We start from the raw sequence: 18,997 nt of genomic DNA, 5'->3' as shown, positions 1-18,997 counted from the left end.
AAATCTTACTTTATTTACTTTGCATTATTTTACATATTACACTTGTTAACACTTCTTTCTTCGACCTTCAATTCTACAAATTTAACTTCAATGTTATCTTAAAGCTATATTCTCTCAATATATCGATTAGTGAGTTCACACAACTAGAAACAATCTATACTTTGAAACTAAAAACAGTGGAAATGGAAATTTGAGAAATTTCATCACGGTCAAAGTATAAATAAATTATATAATTAGAATTGAATCCATATATGCTGCCTTAGCTCTTACTGTGTTGTAGAATTAAAAGTATAGAATCGAAATTTCGACTTGAGAATACACTATGAAAGAAAAATCAGCCGAAGAAACTCAAATCGGATAATACGAATTTAATTTCAGAACCGTGTATAATGAACTTGGCTGTCTCTTGGTATTCTTAACAAAATTGTCGTGTTTTTTTCATCTCTTATTCGTGTAAAACAAGCGCAAAATTAAATTCGATAAATTATTTCAAAATTTATCAATATACTATTGGTAGGCCAATTTATTTACTTAATCTTTTACCAGAAGTAGAATTAGTCGTATTATGCAATTTAGTTCGATTAAATCTTTTGGTAGTTGAAAAAATAATGCATATCATACACAACTTCATTTCAGCTTCCTCAATTTCTTACCGTTGACTAAATTTTGTAGCTCAAATTTCCATGTCAAACTGTTGATCCGATCGACTTGAAGTCGATTCGATTGAATTGTATGCAACAAATTTGCGTAATTCTGAGACTCACTTCCTTCTGCTTAATTTCTTTTTCAATATGCCTTGATTCTTTCGGCCAAATTTTTTCACGTTTCTACATATACAATCTCTTGTTTCTCGTGCAAAGCAAGCTTAAAATTTAGTTCAATAAGGCGGACATAAAGCTGACTCGACGCATTATTGATTGTATTCATCGCTCGATTCGCTTCACCTTTCAACCAAAGGTAATTTGGTAAAGTAAACGACAAATGCAACTACGGTTTCAGTCTTGTTCTCTTTCAACTGTTGACAAAAGTTCGCAGTTCAAATTTCCACGTCTGAGCGAACCGATTTTTCTTCGACTTGATTGTGATTTACACGACAAAATTCACGTAATGATTGTCTTGATTTTTTCTTCGATTTTCTCCACATCTTTTTCAATGCAACAATAACAGTACGTACTTGTGGCCAAGATCTTGTCACAGTGTTGCTGCAAATGATTGATGAGCTGTACGCAGAGGGAGTCCCTCGCGAAGAAACCCTCGACCTCCACGAGAAAATGCATGGTCTCGCTCAGACACTCCTGAAAGCCTAGCCGGTAGTGCTCCGCGGCCGAGGACGCCGCGGTCGAGTGCGATATGCTGTCCACGCTGTCCTCGGGATGCGCATGCACCGGTGTCACCGGCGAGTGCTTGGTGTCTGAATAAAGAAAAACAAATTGCCGTGCTGACAGGTACGTACGTACGTCATGTAAAAGTGCGCGTCACTCGAGAAAACGAAGGAATTTGCGCGCTTCCTTCGATACACGTGAATATTTTGCGAATATTAATCCTTAGTTTGACACATTAGGTTCGTGTAATTTTTGTGATATACTTTTATACTCGGAGAATTGGACGTAGCCAGGATTTCAATCGGAGGTGGAGGAAATTTATCTCCACGTAAAAAAGATTTATTAGAATACTTATGTTAAAGCCAGCAGGTAATGTGAACATTGACACACTGCCGGTGAAATTGAGAAATTTTCATTCATTCGTTTTCACAAAATCTTTGCTGACGCTTTATCATTATTTTTTAATTACAGAACATGTGTGCTGTAGTTCTTTTATGAAATGTAGATCGTAATGTATCAATTACATTTCTTTACTTTTCTGGTTTTCATAATTGGTTTCTTCCCGTCGAAATTTAAGGAAAGCAAGCACCCTCTGTCCCACCCTGGCTACGCCCATGGAATAAGCTGTAGGAGGTAAAATCTAGCTATGGATCGCCTAGTTGAGATGTATTTTTGAAATAAGGATGGCTAACATCGTTGGTGCCGTAGCTAAACTGATTAGTCGTTTGAATTAAGACGCACGGAAAAAAAATGTTAGTTAAATCGTACTAAAGTCATATTCATATTCCTGACAATATTGCTATATTCCGAAATATATTGCTTTTTTTTAACGGAAGCTTACACGTTGACTGCCAACTACGAGATATCTCGTAGGTTGTTTACTTAGCCAGGACGCCAACTACGAATTATCTCGTCGCTTCATTACTTGATTATATCAAATTGGCTTCTTACACCAGAATCGTGAAAAGTTCCGTGGCAGTCAACGTGTTAAAGGTGTTAGTGTATGAGCCTTAGCTATTATTACTAAGTCATTTCTCTGAGTGTACTAAAGATAAATTTGAAAAATTTGTCGCAATCTCATTATTTTTAAAAGAAATGTAATTTAAGGTTACAAGAGAAAATAATTCATTGATTCTTTACACGAGAAGAAATCAAAGATTTCGCTGGCTTTAAGCAAAAATTCTATGTTTACGTGTGCGAGTTCTCACCAAACGGCCGATCACGCGTTATCGCGTAATGGATATTTAGAGTACATAAATCCTATATACATAATAATAAAAGCATATAAATAATATATTAACTTATTTTGAGCACAGTAAAAACTAAATAAAAAAATTAAAAAAATTTGGCCACCACGCGAAATTCCAATTTTCAGCTTGGCAATGAACAAAACTACAAATCTGAAATTTATCTAGATAAATAAGAATAATAATATCTTATCGATTCTAGATAAGATTTATTCTTAAATCTCAATTTAATCCGTGAGTAGCAAAATTATGGTTAAAAAGCCGTGGACTGTCAGAAAGTGGCCTCGGCTGGCTGGCTTCTACTTCCAATTCGCACGATACTCCCTAAAATATTGACTTTTCAAAAATGACGGTGGAGCCACTGAAAACGCGAGCTCACCTTGTCGGAGGCCCTGAAGATGCTTCATGTGGCGGATAGCCATCTCGATGATCTCAGTTTTCTCGACCCTGCCTCGGCCCTTCTTCAGATATTCCGCTGGTATGAGCCTGCTGAGATCAGCCAAGCAGTTGTTCATGCGATCTCTCCTGCGCTTCTCGATGATCCTGTGTGACATCGGATCTTGCTGTAACAGAAACGAGCACGGTGAGCCCGATTCCTTAACGAGGAACGTTAATCAACTGCCTTCTTAATTGCGTCTTTGTTTCACACATACCTCGTCTTCGTTTCACACGACGACCTACCGCTAATATTAACGAATAAACAACATACATGACGCAACGAAAAATATAAATTTACCAAGTTGTTACTCTTCTCTTTGACGCGGTACAAGAGAAAGAAAATATTGTGAATATCTCGTTTCGTCCGTGTAATGTCGTCGTAACGATCAAAGAGCGTTCTGTATCGAACATTCGCAATAAAATAAAAAATAAAAAAACACAATATGACCACGCGTATCGTGGATGAAATACCAGAAGCGGCGGGACAGCCGGTGATTGGCGGTAACTTTCGTAAGTAAAGATTCCCACATGACGTGCCTGCTTTATCTACTTGATCTTTCGTTCGGTCCCCGCAGTAGTAACAGTCAAGATAATAGTCAGACATTTAACACGCTCAGATCACCGTACATTTTTTATTTGCATCCTAATCTCTCCGATTGATTGGACGACATTAAAAATATCGTTTCTCTCTCTCTCTCTCTCTCTCTCTCTCTCTCTCTTGAACGAAAGAGTGAGAAGGAGAGATGGCGAGAATTTTCGCGACGGAGCTTCGCAGCCTGATTGTAATAGTCAGGAATAACGTTTTCTTTCTTTCGTTATTTCAAAAATCACTTACTCTACTATTGCAATTTTGTACTTTGCATTACCGAAGATATTTTTCCCCCACTGATAAATGTTGAATTATTATCATCATCATCGTCATCATCATAATTCCTATGGCGGCGCATGTGTCATCTCGATGACAATCAAGTTCCGAACGGAGAGAGAAATGGCAATTACGCGCGCGATCGCGTGCAAATTAACCCGCCGCGCGTTATCGCGCTTAAAGGTCACGTTGCGCCTCGCGAGCGCCGAAATTATCAGTACGTGCCGTGTGTCACAGTCCCCAGGCACGTATCGTCGTGTATAGTTAGGTAATCGTTGAATTTCACGTTGAAATGTTTGACTATCGCGCGCGGAATACGCGGAAAGATAATCTCGAGCGATCCAGCACGGACGGGCATGATGTAACGAGTAAATCTCGGCGCGCGCCCCCGCCTTACCGTGTTCGAACCTGCCTGTCGCGCGATCAACAATGAACGAGAAAGTTCTTTTCGACACCTTTATCGCGCGCCTCTCTTGAACGGATCACAACACGACACGAGCGTGTCGCGCAAATGGCGCCTCTGCGTGGCGAAAATCGTCGCTTCTCTTCTCGCGAAGGTCGAGATCGCGAGGAAGAAACGCACACTCGAGTCAAGCGATTCGGGCTCTTTGCTGAACCTCTAATTCTTCACAACACGCAGTGAGAGCCGAGACGGCGAAATCAGTTCAGACCTGAAAGGTCTAACGATATGATTTACTTTTATCTTGATCCCGACGAGATGTCTCAAACTTCGGTTTTCGCTGTTTCAGAAATGAAAACAGGTAGTTCGAAGTGTAACGTTAAAGTGAAATCTGTTAAGTTAATGGTTCGAGAGGGAAGTTAACGAGCGTCGGTGTTGCCGAAGTGCACGGAGAGTTCTAGAATCAGGTAAACGCAACTACTTGTCTACCGACGTTTCCCAAACCAAGTATTTCTATTAATTCAAGTATACTTTAGTAGCTTTTAGTAAATGCTCGGGTAATATCTTTAAATTCAAATGAATTACTGGATGTAAATGTAAAATAATGCAAAAATTTAAGAAAATATTTACTAGAATTATACATAATATTCCTTTTCCCATTAAGAAGAAACCCAGTGGCTTAAATTCCCATAATTCTGATAAATATTTTCCAAAAGTAAATTCTAATAGTCTTAATATTGTGAAAGAAAGGGAGAATTTTAAACTTGTCGCAATTGTTTCAACGCACACAAATAAATACGAGTAGAAATATTATATCGTACATTATCAGTTACATTTTTACTTCTAGTAAATATTTGTGAAGGAGTACCGGAGTGGCCAATCAAGCAGATGTCACTTGAACGATAGTATTTTCTTTTTCGGTGCACGTTTTTATTAGTCTGCAGGCCATCCGTGTGAGCGCGAAGTACTCTCGCGGGCGTCCCCGACAGCGTCGAAATTTCGACTCAACGAGCAAAAGCGCGGAAAAATTCATCCCGTGCTTCTTTTCATATGCTCTCACGACGCAAATATTGTCATCGGAGACCCGGAACCGAAAATGGAAACCGGTATTTCTGTCGGACCGGAACCGTAAACCTTACCGAAATTTTATAAAGCCTACAAAACCGGAAGCGAAATCGGAACCATTACATTTTTTTCGGCTCATTATTCCGGTTTTTATTTTGTAATTTTAAATATTCGTTTTTCCCCTTTCACAATAAAATTCTATTTCTCTCGGAAAAGCAGGACATTGATTAGTTATCGCGACAAATAGAAAATAAACTTGAAACATATGATACTGAACGGAAGAGGATTAATAGAAGATGTAATATGTTACAATTTTGGGATAAATAAAAAGACAATCATCCTGAATTGTACAGATTACTCTAACGGAACGTGAATTTTCTGAGAAAGCTCGGAGAATATCGAGAATATTCTCCAAATATTCTCAGAATTTATATAATTTACATGTTCCGTTAGGAAAAGGTTACAAATAACAAGGATAATATTATATATCCAAAAAAGAAAATGGAAATAGCGAAGAAATGTAATCTACATCGAGGAAGTGACATTATTTTCTACAATATATTATCGTACATATTATATATATAAAATTGAAGCCAATAAAAATGTCAGTAAGGAAACAAGTTCAAAGAGCCGGAACCGAAATGAACCGTAATTTAAACGGTTCGCCGGTACTTTCATTGTCCAGAAAACCGAAACCGGAACCGGAACCGATATTTTCATTCGATCCGGGCCCCTGATTGTCACGCACGCGTTTCTTTCGAGGGCGGGTTCTTTTCCTCCGAATAATTATCAGCGAGTCAAGTGGGACGACGACTTACGCAACCGGAGGCTCGCTTGCTCGAAGCGTCACTTAGACATGTCACTCTTGAAAGAAACGGCGCGATCGACGATCCGTGAAACTTTTCCGAGGATAATGGCCGCCGGTCCGAACCGCCTCGTCGTACGGCGTTTGGAAGAGCGAAACGGACAAAAGCGGACGACGTCACGCGAGTGACGCCTCGACGAGCGTTAATTTACGCGAGCGCGTAGCATTCAAACGGCGGAAACGTGACGCGCTCGTGGTTCCTGGCACGCGGCCAACGCGACGAGCTTCCCGTGAAGCTCATTCATGCGGAATTACGCAAGCGGACGCAAGCGCACGTACGCACCCATCTACGTAGACGCGCGCGGAAACGAGAACGGCGGAATGCGCGGGAAGCGACGGAAGGGACCGAAGACGAAGACAACACAGCGGTCGTCGGCTTCTGCTCGGCTTTAAATCCCGTGAGAAACGAGACCCGAGACGTCACGACCGACTCGCCGAGGATTTTCCCCGACTGTAGGAACTTCCACCACCTTCCTCTCTTTTTCTTTCCCACGATATTGTTATTCAAGTCACACAGGGCTGATTGGGCGTAAAAGTGCAGCCTGTCAGAAATCAAATAACGAGCAAGCCCTCAGCACCGTGTCTACCCGCGACGTCGGAACTGAATTTCCGAGAACCTTCGGCATTCCTCATCTTCAGTCTCTCCGTAATTTTCACCCTTAACTTCCGCTCTCTAATTTCCAAACTTTTCATCTCTGATTTCTGACTCTAATTGATTTATCGATCTTTAACCCCCGATCTTCAAGTTTCTCGTGTCTCAAACTATTCCAACGATTTTGAATCGACGAAATTAAGGGGAAGGGGAGTCGAGGAGGAGTCGAATTTTGAAAGAAGTCAAGGGGAGGGCCGAGCGAAGAAGAATTCCGGAGTGAGCGAGGAAAACGCGGGGGACGCATCCTGTTCTTCGGCATTCCAGAACGACGCGAGATCCGACAGGATCCTCTCTCGCGAGGACCCGATGCGCTCGATTTCCCGCGGAAACAACGAGAAGTGTCGAATTTTGCTCTCGACGTGACGGAAGTATATTCACCTCTTTGTTCAAACAACGCCTCTTCCGCGGCGGCGGCGAGCGCGCCGACGACGCATCGACGTGGTTGTTCGTCGGATAGTACTGCATGTTCAAAATATTGTCCATACTGTGCGTGACCATCCTGTCTCCTGAGTAGCGACAAGCACGGCGAGAAGGAAAAGAAAGAATCGACTGATCGATCGAACGAAGCTTTCGCCTCGTCCGCGAAGTTTCCGGAGCGACCGACGGATATCGCGACTCGCTCGAGGATCATAAAATCGCTTTCTTTCTCTCTCTCTCTCTCTCTCTCTCTTTCCTGCTGTTCGTCTTCCCTCACTGAGCCACTCACATTGATCTCTCTCTCTGCCGGGAAGAGTCCTCGTGCGCAGGTACCGCAGGTGTCACAAGCGCGGTTACTGCGTTCAAAAACAAACGTGCCACTCGCAGCTCTATCGGCGTGTCGATATCTTCGCTGAAGAATTCACTTCCGGAGCAATCTTCCCGCAACTCACGCACCACGTCGAGCAATCGAGATCGCCCGTTCCTGAAATTCGCGGCAACGATAGCTCGCGTACGCACATGCAGTTTCAGTCCGAACTTGCAAAATCTCTCTCTCTCTCTCTCTCAATAATGGTTCCAAGAGCTTGACAAGACGAGGAGCCTCGACGCCACTTTTCGAAACTATCGTAAGATCTCACGAAATCGAGATCGAAATTTCACTGAAATCGCTCCGCGAGGGCCAATGAAACACAAGCGCAATTGAAGAATTATTCCTCAACCGTTGTTCAATTATCGATAAGAGTATAATTGCTGTCGGCAATTATTCCGATTCTCCGGATTCTCTCGTCGGAAAGCGTCGCAAAACGACGCGATCGTAGCGAAAGACCCGACTCGACTGGCAAGTCGATTTCCACTTGGACGCTCGACGAGTCCGATGTTTCTCTCGCCGTTATCGAACCGCGCTCACTATCTCTCTTTCTCTCTCTCTCTCTTTCTTTCTCGCTCGCTCCCTGCTGGCGTGCTGCTGTGCGTGCTCGCGAGTGGCACGGCGACGACTACGAGCGACGAGCGGCGACGCTCGCATTTCTTCAGTCGGGAGGGAGACGCCGCGCCGAGCCGACGAGGCATCACGTGTCGGAAACGCGATGCATTACGTCCAACACGTGAGGCAACACGCGCCGCCGCCCGAGGTCTCCCCCCTCCCCCGCCTTTCTGCCTCCGCAACCACCGCACCGATTTCGCGCGCCGCTCGCGCGAGAGATAGACCGTTGCTGCGTGTCCGATCCGCGCCCCGTTTGACCTGGCCGTTTCGCAGGTTCTCGTTTCTTTCTTTTTTTGCACGGGAGCCAAAGATCAATCGCGCTCTCTCTTTATGTCTCACCGTCGAACGCGCTCACCGTCGTGTCTCTCGTACGGCCCCCCCTCCAGCCGGAAGTGACACCAAACTTGCCACTGCTCCAGGATGTAGCTTTCGATTGATTTCGAGTCGCGAGTGTGTGACGAATTCTCATATGTAGGTAGAATTTGAGGATTTGTATGCAGCGTACAAAAGGCAAAAGTACCGATATCACTGGTCAACAAATTTTATATCGCAAATTGTATTCATCTTTAATTTTTTTATTTATATTTAAGCATTTCGAGAGATATTCTTTTGTCATGGATGTCCTTTTTCAGAGTCATTTGAAGGTAAACTTTTATTTTTTTTTAATGGAATGGCCTATTTTTTATACCGGAAGTCGAAGATAGAGGAAGAAATTTTACGTTAAAAACATGTAGCAACACGTGGGGTCGAATTGATCCCAAAGGGTCACTGAAAATCTCAAATTGAATTGATTAAAATCCAGGGAAAATGATTCTGTTTTCGAGTGACATCTGTCAATCGTCCGACGACGAGATTTCTCCTTTTTTCGTAGAATTTTGCGGTGAATATTTATTCATAGTAATGTTCTTATCTCTTCTACGTAACTTATCTTCGTATGTTCGTTACCCCAAAGGATCACTAAAGTCAGTCAAATTTTCACTCCAGAAATGAATAAATCTAATAAATAAAAATATCAGAGCAGTCTGACATTCAGTTATGCTTCATGTTATGGGGTCAAGTTGACCCCAGAAGTCATTTGTCAACTTGATTTTTTTCTAAATAGAAACGCAATTGTGAGTCCCCTTGTCTCTCACGATGTGAAGATGTTCTTTCATCATTTAAGTAAATGTTCAAATATTTGTCCATTATTGTCTAAGCATAATTGAACTTAACGTTCAAAATAATCGATAGTTGATTTTTACTCCAACTATCGGGCAGCTGATGAATGCCGTCAACTATTATAGCGCTTCTTAAAGCTTAAGGTTGACCACTTTCAAATCATCACATATATAGGACGGGAAAAAAATTTTAATTTAAACCAGAGTTACAAGACGTTAAATGTAAAAGCACCAAGTTAATTTGCACACCTAATATTTATGTAATTCAAGAATTTATAGCTTTTAGTAGAACTCAATTAATTTATATTTCTGTGAAATTAAACAATATATAGGTGTTTTCATTACATTTGACGACTCTGATTCATTTCAGGAGCATGTTGACAAATTTGACGACTCGCCTTACGTGAAAGAAGTGCGAGCCGAGCGTTTTCGCAGGTCGCGCCTCAATAATCGCCACGTGCGAATAATTTAATTTCGCTTGTTTTTACGACAATGACGCATTGCGTTTTATTCCGCGTGGCGCCTGAAACGCCGCAAACCAACTCTGTATTTATCGGATCGACGGATTAGCGGATTAATCATTCAAAGGCATTTTCATGCGCAATTTCATGTTCAATCGATGTAAATTACGCCGGGAATTATACTTCTGCGTGCGCACACCTTGCCTCGCATAAATGGTGCAAATCCATTAGTTGAATTAATTAAATTTGATATCTGTTTATTTCCTCGATGTGAATGAATATTTAATTATCAACGTCAGCAGTTTTACTGCGGGTATATTTCAACACGATCCATTTAACGGAACGAAAGACTGGTTATTTTACAATAATAGAATTAGCGGATGTCGCGTGTGAATATTTAAAGATTGACTTTGATAAGCACCCAAGCATTCAATTATACTCCCGCTTTAGTCGCCAATTAGTCTACATATTTTCATATTTTAAATAATCGCAAGCATCTCCTGTAAAGCTCGTGTCACACTACGCATTGCGGACGTGGATTGGATTTAGATCACGACTCGCTGACCAGCCAATTTGTTTAAGGTGGCCCAAAATCCATTGGCTGATCAACGATTTTAAATTCGTACTTCGAATCCAATCAGCAATGCATACGCAGAAAAAAAGGTTATAGTCAGGTAAATGTAACTACCTCTATTTTTCAGCCCCTTAAATTAAGTAATATTTTTATCAGTTTAAGTACATTTTAATAACTTATAATAAGTATTTATTTAAATGCAGTAATGCCCTAATTTGTAAATAAATTACCAAATGTGAGTGCAAAATGGTTCTAAATTTAAAAGAATATTTACTAGAGTTATACAATATTTCTTTTCCGTTGAAGAAATCTACACAGCAAGAAGCTTTTGTTAAAAACGGTCCACTGAAATGTTATTTCAAAATGGGGAACGTGTTAAGAAGTACACTAATATAATGTTGATAAGTGCAATGTCAACATATATTTTGACAAGGTGAATATGTTAATTCAACATATATTTTTATGTTCTTAATGTATATTTATGTGCTTTTTAACACATTTCCCATGTTAAATTTCAGTAGACCGTTTTAAACACAACATTTTTTATTGTGGTTTCAAATTTTGATTTTTCTGTTCAATAAATACTTTTTAAAAATAAACTTTGAAATTCTTAAAATTATGAGTTCAATACTTGTCAGAATTGTTCCACCACGCACAAGTAAATATGTACTTACACAAAGGAGATGTCATATAGTATATACAATCAATTATATTTCCACTTCTAGCAAATATTTGCCAAGGAATATTGGAGTTAACTATTTCAGTTAGGTCAAATAAATATTATTTGCACGGCGGCGCTGTTTTCTTCCAGTGTAATGTGACACGAGTTTTATCATCGGGGCTTGGGGAAAATTTTCACGAAATTTTGCGCGAGACGGCAAACGAAAACAACCGCAATCGTCAATACAGAGCCGGAGGGCACATTTCTTTCCACTACATTAGGCGAAGTAAAATCGAACATCGATCGGCGTGCATACGCGAGCGAGATGTTCGAACTTATTAATTCGACACGACGACGCTCCGATGCTTTCATTAAACATCAACGGAGCCCGATAAAAACACCGGCGAGACACAAACACGCCAACGTAATGACGCCATTAAAATTTAATAGAAACTCGCGAGCGCGATGCGACGATGAGACCGATTTAATCGCATCGCCTTGCAGGCTGCTTATTATAGCTCTCACTTGCGCATTCTTTGCGAGTCGGTTATTTTTCATATTATTCGTCGGACGTCCCCAATTCGCAACGAAGTGCCTCCGATCGTTGCGCACAGAGAAAAAGATTTCTTTGGATTTAATCAAATCTTTTTGATTGAACAAATTTGTCTTTTGGAATGGAGCAAAAAAACGAATGTTTCATTTAACTAGCAGCATTCGGTTTCTCAAACAATAAATATTTTTTCAAGTAGCATTTCTTCAGTATCTTCATCCAAACATTACAATATTTGTCGTAAACAATACATTATTCGAAAGGAACATTATGTTAGAAAAATATTAGAGGATTTCTTTGTTTCAGTGAAACAATATTTAATATATGTTGAAACAATAATTTTTTTTAATAAAAAAAATGAAATATTATTTTCCCTAAATAATAATGTTTTTCTCTATCGAACAACATGGTTCACTCTAATGAAATAACATTTTCACTCAAACAAGATGATAATCGACATTAAATTGTATTATTTATATTAAACCAACACGTATGCTGAATTAAAATTTAAAGAAATATTTTCCTCCGTGCAGCAACTCCTCGATAAATCTCCGTCAGTTTCGGCGATCATTATCGCGGAAAATCACCATTTATTTGCGTTTCACGCGAATTAACATCGCGCCATCATCAGCTTTAACATTAACATCGAGCCCGTAATAAAATCTTCCGACAGGTATTGAAGTCGGTAGAAACAAATATGAGCCGTTAATCATCGAGTCACCCGCGGGAGCCCCCGTTTCATGGTTCGCGCGTCGTCGAATGATTTCGACATCGACGAGGCTGATGGTTGGCCGAGGGATACGTCATTTTAGTTCGAAACGCGCCACATCATTGTGATATGAGCCAGTTAAAAATGACCGGCGGGAAGCTTATCGGAAGAGGTCAGCGCGATAAGCGCGCATAACCGGTTAATAACCGATGGGGATTTTTGCGTTCCACAAAAAGCGCAAACATAATATAATCTTACCGCGCTGGAAGCTCGTCCCTCCACGGTTCTTACGTAATTTTTTTCCCCCGTCTCTCTTGTTATTATTTCATTCTTATCTCACGCACCAAGATACACGCACACATACTAAACAACGTAGCGAAAAGTTACTCGACTAATCTCTCTCTCTCGTCTCTCTCGCTAATCTCCGCAGGCGGCTTGTCAGCAGTGTTGTTCCGCTCACGAGGTTTAGTCTGACACATGAAAATAAATATCCGCGAAAATAAACACGTGTGGCGCGCGCACATCTGCGATGTCGTAATTTTTCAGCGAAAATAAAAGCACACTCGGATTAATATTAACAATCGATAGCCCCCCCGGAGATAACTGCCGCGATATTTTCACCATGCCAACCTCATTGCCGCGCGCGCGCGTGTGTGCGCATATATATATGTAACTGCGGATTTTCATACACACACATATATATATACGAAAATCTGCAGCTACACGTTACTTAATAACTGGAAAATGGCAGATCCAGCGAACTCGATCTCCCGGAGTGAATTACAATCCACGGAAATACTCGCGAGAACATCACGAGAGGCAGATAAGCGGGGCCGCACGCGGAACGTCTGGGTGAAGAAGAGCGCGGAAGCGGGGGATGGGGGCGATTATTTCTCGAAGTGCACATTGACCGACGATTGCCACACAGCGGAGAGCGAGAGGAGAGGGGGGGGGAGGAGACGAGGGATATAAATCGACGCGTACGGACGACGAAGTCCGACGATGACGACTTGGATGTCGGGAAAAAAAGGCGGCGCGAGAACCGCTTTAACGGGGTCGAGTTATCGGCGTACCGGACATAACCGGACTCTGGTGATCTCCGCGCTCTCGGCATGAAAGCACGCATTATGACCGGGGTTTATCGGCGAATGGCTGACCGCGGTGGTCCAGCCAGTGTTTTTCAAACGATAACTGGGCATCACCGGATCCTGACATCTCTCTCTCTCTCTCTCTCTCTCTCTTTCTCGCGCGTACGGCGCGATCAACAACAACCGGAGAGTATCGTCCGAATATCGTCGCGAATTCTCTTTCGATCGTCGATAGTAGGTCGCGCGAACGCCGCATTCCAAATCTCTGCGATCGAAATTTCGACGACAAATGCGACACTCGAGTCCGCGCAAGGTTCGTGCACACCGAGAGACACTGCAGTTCTTTCCTCGGCAGCAACTATATTCTTTTATGGCTTTAATCACCAAAATGGGATATCTTTAGCGATGCATGGAAGATTGTTATCAATGATACATTGTATATTGGAAACGCGATAACACTGGGAAAATAGTTCTCCCGACTATATTCTTTCACTTTCGCAATGATTATAGCTGCTAATACCAAATATTTTTCTCAGGTCTGCACGAGTCTCGTAGCGACCCGATTTCATGATTCGCTCCTGATAGAAGCAACATGAAGTCTGCGAAGAATGCATGACAAAAGATTGGTCGAATTAACGTGACGATAAACAAATCAAATTTAATTCTTAAATCGGTATTCAGATTGCATTTAATCCTGTTTTTAATCCTGCATTTAATCCGGAAATAGTTACGCGGAGTCGTTTCATACCCCGGCAGTCAGAAAAGGAAACTTACGTCGCGTGGGTTTTCTTTACTGATCGGAAACCAATACCTACCTTTCATTTGGACATTTAAAGGCCTAATCTGCTCAACAAGAATTGGCTGTCTTATTCATTGTATAAGCCCGTTCATTGGGCCAAAAACTCATTGGGGTGTAAAACGACCCCAGATGATCGTTCACGTCACAAAATTAGTCGGATGTAATAAAAGTTCGTATTGCGAATACAAGGTAATAATAAGTTTGAACGAAGTTATGTGCACTTATACTCACTAAACATTAAGCAACATTTACATCCGATATTGACTGACATTATATCAGGTTGTTACAAAAGTTCTGTCAGTTTTTTAATCACAAATTTGAGACCAAAGACTAATAGAAAATCAACTGCAAGGAAACATATACAAGAAACTGACAAAACTTTTGTAACAACTTAATAGTAACACTTACTAGACAAATGGTTCTTCTGATTATAATTCTTGTATTACGATGATTACAGTTACAAATACTAAATATTTTTCTTTCAATGTACACATACCAGGAAAATATGTCTCAGGCGAGTTTCGTAAGCTTGACACGTTCGTCGTCACATTGATTCACATATATTATTCCGAAAATTAATGAAAGTTTGAATAACCAGAGACATACTTTCTAAATTTCTTCGAATGAAAAGTAAAAGGGTGGCAAGCCCAGTCATTCAAATTCGTGTGACTTTTCGCTCATAAAGAGTGAATTCTTCCACGCTGAATCGTCAAGCGCGAATATTCTCATTTGAAAGTGAAAAAAATTAATCTAACGTTGTCCACCGTAAACGGGACAATTCATCTGATCAATTGAAACATTCGCTTGAACGGATGTTAAAAACACCGGTATGTATGTGTGCCATATGTGTTCAAGTACGTTCACTTCTGTTTCACGTTCAAACATTATCGACAGAGATATTGGTAACGAACATATGAAGATAAGTTACGCAGAAGAGATAAGAACATTACTATGAATAAATATTCATCGCAAAATTCTACGAAAAAAGGAGAAATCTCGTCGTCGGACGATTGACAAACGTCATTCGAAAACAGAATCATTTTCCCTGGATTTTAATAAATTCGATTTGAGATTTTTAATTTAAAATTAAAAAAAGACTAGATTCCGCATAATTTGAATAAATTCATCCTTGAGGAAATTATAAGAATCTACTCTTAATTTGGGTGAAACACACATGCACTGTGTTCCAAGTGACCCCGAGGGGCAGTATTTTCACCGTAGCTTCAGGTGAATTCTCGTTTGTCCTGAGCGAGATTTCAGTGAATAAGAATTTCCGAATAAGATTTCACCGCGAGAAATTCCGAGAGCGGCAAATAAATGCAATTTACGATACTGCACATGTATCTGTCAGTTGGTTTGATCTCGGTCGCCCATTGGTTATATATATTTAATTTATCGCGTACAATTGCTTGCGTCCTACTCGCAAATTAATGAGACACGGTCGGTCATCGGTGACCCCCCCGTGACAGACGCAAGTATCAACGGTGGCGCAGTGGCGTTCTTCGATAACCGAATCGCTGCTCTCGGCTTTCTCGAGAAATATATATGGATTATCGACGATCCGTCGAAGCTTACGTATCATTAAATAAAACAACAACGGCATACACACACACACACACACGTTCGCTCGCTTGCTCGAAGCGTGTTGCACGCGACGAGGAAAATCCAGCCCGCTTATGCAAATCGGCACATGGCGTTGCTACGGCATGCGGCTATATTTAGATGCGAAAACAAATTACTCGACTCGCATCGCGTCGGAGCATGGATCGACGACACGCGAGGAACTGGCGAAAAGCGTGGAAAAACGTGGTTACGAGCGAGTCTCGTGAAACGCTCGATCGTACCGATATACTTATCCGGCCGGCTGTTATTCGCGCATGCACTACCACGTCGAGCATCGTGACGGTCATCGGCGACCGGCGCTATGACCCCGTGTCTCATTAAGATGATTGTGAGACTTAATATCATATTTTCAGTGGCACATCGAAGCAAATCGTTCAGCGATTTATGAAGCAAAATTACATTTCTATACGTTTCATTACCTAAATAATAAATAATAAATATTAATTTGAAACGATGTTGAAATAAACACACACACACACATTATTTTTTATTTTTCTTAATGATGCTATATTTATGAATCAGTTAATTTAATAAAAATGCATAGATAATAAAGATAGATATATAAGTATTTAAATATGTGTATATGTATATGTACTTCGAGCATTGCTGTAAGTTATAAACTTTGCACAGCTATATTTTCAATAATGTTTTCAAAACAAAGCGATCAATAATTTTGAAGTTTGTGTATAATATCTACATGTTAGTCTTTAATATATTATATTAGTTCTTTATCAAAATCTTATTCTTGGTTAGGAGATATTAAGGCTAGAAATTAAAAATAACACGCTATTCTTCAAAGCACTACTAAAAAGTAATAAAAATAAAAGTACGTTTCTTACATTTGGAAAAACTGTGGCCATCTTATCCGTGTTTACCTTATTTAAAACTTTTGGCGTAAAATACTGACTTCTTTCTGCAAAGTTTACGTCGTATTGGCTGCACAGAATTATAAATGCTTTTACGTAATGAAAATAAGAAGAAGTAAAAATTAACTAGAATATTGCTTAATGTGTGACGGAAACGATTAAAAATTTCAAAACTAACATGTCCAGCTATCAGTTAACGTAAATATTTACATGATACAGAAATCCAGCAGCTTGTACATACCGGATGTATGTACCGGATATGTGTCAAGACTTCAATTGGTGAAATTTCAAAGAATATTTTTATACCTTTTTAATTGAATTAAGAGACCTAAAAAGTTTGAAGACAAAATTTTTGGATATATCTTAGTTAAATTTTCCATTAGATATAGTAAAAGAGAGTAGCGCATATTTATTGAATTCACATTTATATCGTATTTAGATTTACGCAAGATCTACACATATATAAGAAATACAAAAAGAATAACACGATCGTATCAGTTGACGTAATATAATTGAGGATCGCTTTTACGTTATCGACGTTCAATTTCGTCATTGCTTGGAAATCCCTTTAATCCTTATCCAGACAAGCGGCATCCGTTTGGCGGCCTGAAGTCATGTATTTCTTGTACATCAGTTGAAATTCATATCTTTGTTATGTATAAAATTTAATTATTTTGTTAACACATTCGTTGCCGCGTGGGTTACACTACATAACAAACCACACGTTAAACTTTCTATTCAAACTGTTTCATATACTTCCGTTATTTAAATGCAACTAAATATAAAATATATCGTATAATCATGTATTGATGCTGAATATCATGTATAAATATGATGTATATAGCACTTATCACGTTGTGAGGCGCACGCGATCCATGCGACATGATGGTTTTTTGACATTCTTTAGATGTTCTTTTAAAAAAATTCAATTCTATAAACTTTAAAAAACTATAAAAATTAGAATCAAAAGTATGATACAATATTAGCAAGAAATTCCACTGTAAAAATAATAATATTCTACAATAATTGTGAAAACAAGTCGCATTTATGTTTAACATGATTCAACATAATATATTGCAAAATATACCGTTATAATTATAAATATTTTATCCGAAAATATATTCTTTTCATTAAAAATTTAGTATTTTAATATTAAATATTCAACAATATTAGAAATAAAAAACTTCTCTCCTTTCTTTAATATAAATCGTGCAAATATCCAAAAATTTCTTAAAACAATCGTGTTTGTTCTATGATGCATCTTGAACGTCATACATTTTTCTTGATAATAATAATTTCTGCAATTTTATAAATATTATAACGTATATATTATAAAACTGTTGGTCTCGATAATATAGAGCACATGCGATTCACACGGCTTGAATGGGAAGCTGTTCAGAAATCAATTCTGCAGCGAACGTGGTAATATCATTTCCGCTCAAGTCCTTTGATTATACAGAATCTGAACAATCTTTGATTATATAGAATCTGAGCAATCTTTAGTATTGAAGAAGAATGGCGTCGATAATTTTCGTTTATTTCTAAGAATTCTAATTATTATAAGGTAAATTATTATATGTAGTGATTGTAATGAATGCGCATGTTGTATTAATTTACTTAGAGATTTTCTCATTAGACGTTTATCTTTCTTACATTTATATGCGATATATATAAACAGATAAGAATATATATTACGGTATAAACTTATTGAATAAAAGCTAAACAAGGAGGAACAGATGTATATATAAGCACTCTGAAGTAAATATAAAAATGACACAATCTTTCCATAAATCCTTAGATCTGTCAATGTTTTAAATTTTATCGCTTTTCCAATTTTCTCGAAAAACAAGACATTGCGGCGTGCTTGAATTATCTTCCTGAGATATTTTCGTTTCGCAACTTCACCCGACTGCGCGAGAAATATAGCCCGCCCGGATAAGGTTTAAACTTCGATTCGTCGTTCGTCGACGAAGACGGCCGTGCATGTTTCCAATTTTAATTGTCGAAGCATAAAGCGTATAAATCAACTTACGGGCTGTGGGAATTCGCGCCCTGTATCGCGAGAAAAGTTCCCCCCGTCGCTCCCTCCCCACCACCCGCGACAGAACAGGAATCTCGACGTTCGTCCGCGCAATTCACGAGCACGCGCTCGCGCGACCTTGCGGCCGCAAAAAGCCGACGCGTAAATGGTCTGTCTGTCTCTCTCTCTCTCTCTCTTTCTCTCTCTGTAAATTGAGATTCATTCGGTGAGCGAGA

General features: G+C 39.7%; 1 protein-coding gene across 4 annotated transcripts in view; it reads right to left on the bottom strand.

Moving 5' to 3' along the window:
- Positions 1-18,997, bottom strand: part of LOC106749933 (hairy and enhancer of split-related protein HELT) — an 87,345-nt gene that overhangs the window by 3,409 nt on the left and 64,939 nt on the right. For 2 of the 4 annotated variants that reach the window (XM_014629903.1, XM_014629904.1), the window contains exons 3-4: positions 2,949-3,132; positions 1,175-1,411 (exon numbers count right to left, since the gene is read on the bottom strand). In XM_014629903.1, the coding sequence (XP_014485389.1) occupies positions 1,175-1,411; positions 2,949-3,132 (421 nt within the window). Of the gene's footprint in view, positions 1-1,174; positions 1,412-2,948; positions 3,133-7,232; positions 8,336-18,997 lie in introns of those variants that run through there. The other 2 variants (XM_014629907.1, XM_014629906.1) reach the window with 2 other exon arrangements.

Source organism: Dinoponera quadriceps, unplaced genomic scaffold (genome assembly GCF_001313825.1).
Source record: "Dinoponera quadriceps isolate SergipeBrazil2010 unplaced genomic scaffold, ASM131382v1 scaffold4187, whole genome shotgun sequence".
Lineage (NCBI taxonomy): Eukaryota > Metazoa > Arthropoda > Insecta > Hymenoptera > Formicidae > Dinoponera > Dinoponera quadriceps.
The sequence above is the reverse complement of the archived record's forward strand: the minus strand, read 5'-3'. Positions and strand labels throughout refer to the sequence as shown.